We start from the raw sequence: 1,288 nt of genomic DNA, 5'->3' as shown, positions 1-1,288 counted from the left end.
ACCCGACGACCCAGAAGCTGAAGCAGATTGAAGCCCAGAACGCTAAGCTGCTGCGCCTGCTGAAGAAGCTGCCCGGAGCGCCAGTCCCAACCGTGACGGAAGAGCCAGATAGTTATGCCGCGTCGCCGTTCGTGGACGAGATATCTTTGGCAGACATCCCTCGAAGACTCAATATCCCTCCGCCGGCAAAGCTCTATGACGGAAGTTCTTGTCCATTAGAGCACGTCAACCATTACAAGCAGCGGATGTGGCAAACAATAGCGATCATGGTGTGATTACCATAGCGATCATGGTCACAAGACCGAGGAATGAAATGGATTAAGATGCGAGGTGGCGTATCTAATGAAGAAAGGCAACCTGAAGGAGCTGTTGGGCAAGGGCAAATCAATTAAAAAAGACGCGACCGACCAGCAACCCCCGAAGGGGCCGACTGTGACCAAGGTAATTCACGTCATCTCTGGTGGATCATATATATGTGGACTAACGTATTCTGCAGCCAAAAAAGCGGCCAGAAGAGACATGTCAGAAGATTCCATTCCCGAAGATGTCAGGTCGAACCAGGACAAAGCCTTGGAAGCCATGACAATCTCCTTCGATGACTGCGACCTCGGAGACCGCCGCGAAGAACACCATGATGGACTAGTAATTTCTTTATTTATAGGCAACTGCTTGCTCAAGAGGGTCCTGGTAGATGGAGGAAGCTCAGCGAACGTCCTCTTCAAAGATACACTGGAAGACATGGGCATAGATGCAAGAGACGTGGTCAGAAGATCCACGGTACTGGTAGGTTTTAGTGGTGAGGCACTTAATACTAGTGGAGAAATTGTTTTGCCTACTTTTGCAAGAGGAATCAACCTTCAAACCAAGTTCAACGTCGTGGATTGCCCGTCAGCATACAACGCCATCATAGGACGCCCTTGGATCCACAAGATGAAAGTCGTCCCATCAACCTATCATCAGAGTTTAAAATTCTCTACGAGATGGGGAGTTCAAGAGATCAAAGGAGAGCCAAAAGAAGCCAGAATTTGCTACAGCTCTACATTAAAGCCAAGCAAAAGGACGGCGTAGCAATTACAGCATGGACCAGCGTCGGACGAGCCAGATGATCAATCCATCGACGAGATAGCGCTGGATCCTAGCAAACCTGAGCAAACCGTCAGAATCGGAGATTCCTTGGACTCAGGTATGAGAGAAGACCTCATTTCGTTTCTTAAAGCTAATGCAGATTGTTTTGCTTGGACACACGATGATATGACAGGTATAAGTCCCGACATCATTACGCACAAAT

General features: G+C 48.5%; 1 protein-coding gene across 1 annotated transcript; it reads left to right on the top strand.

Moving 5' to 3' along the window:
- Positions 1-342: 342 nt before the first annotated feature.
- Positions 343-1,068, top strand: LOC145636860 (uncharacterized). Its single transcript, XM_081688399.1, has one exon. The coding sequence runs from the start codon at positions 343-345 to the stop codon at positions 1,066-1,068; it is 726 nt and encodes a 241-aa protein (XP_081544525.1).
- Positions 1,069-1,288: the final 220 nt, after the last annotated feature.

This window comes from Chenopodium album, chromosome 6 (assembly GCF_948465745.1).
Source record: "Chenopodium album chromosome 6, dcCheAlbu1.1, whole genome shotgun sequence".
Classification (NCBI taxonomy): Eukaryota; Viridiplantae; Streptophyta; class Magnoliopsida; order Caryophyllales; family Amaranthaceae; genus Chenopodium; species Chenopodium album.
This window is presented reverse-complemented; position numbering and strand designations above follow the sequence as displayed.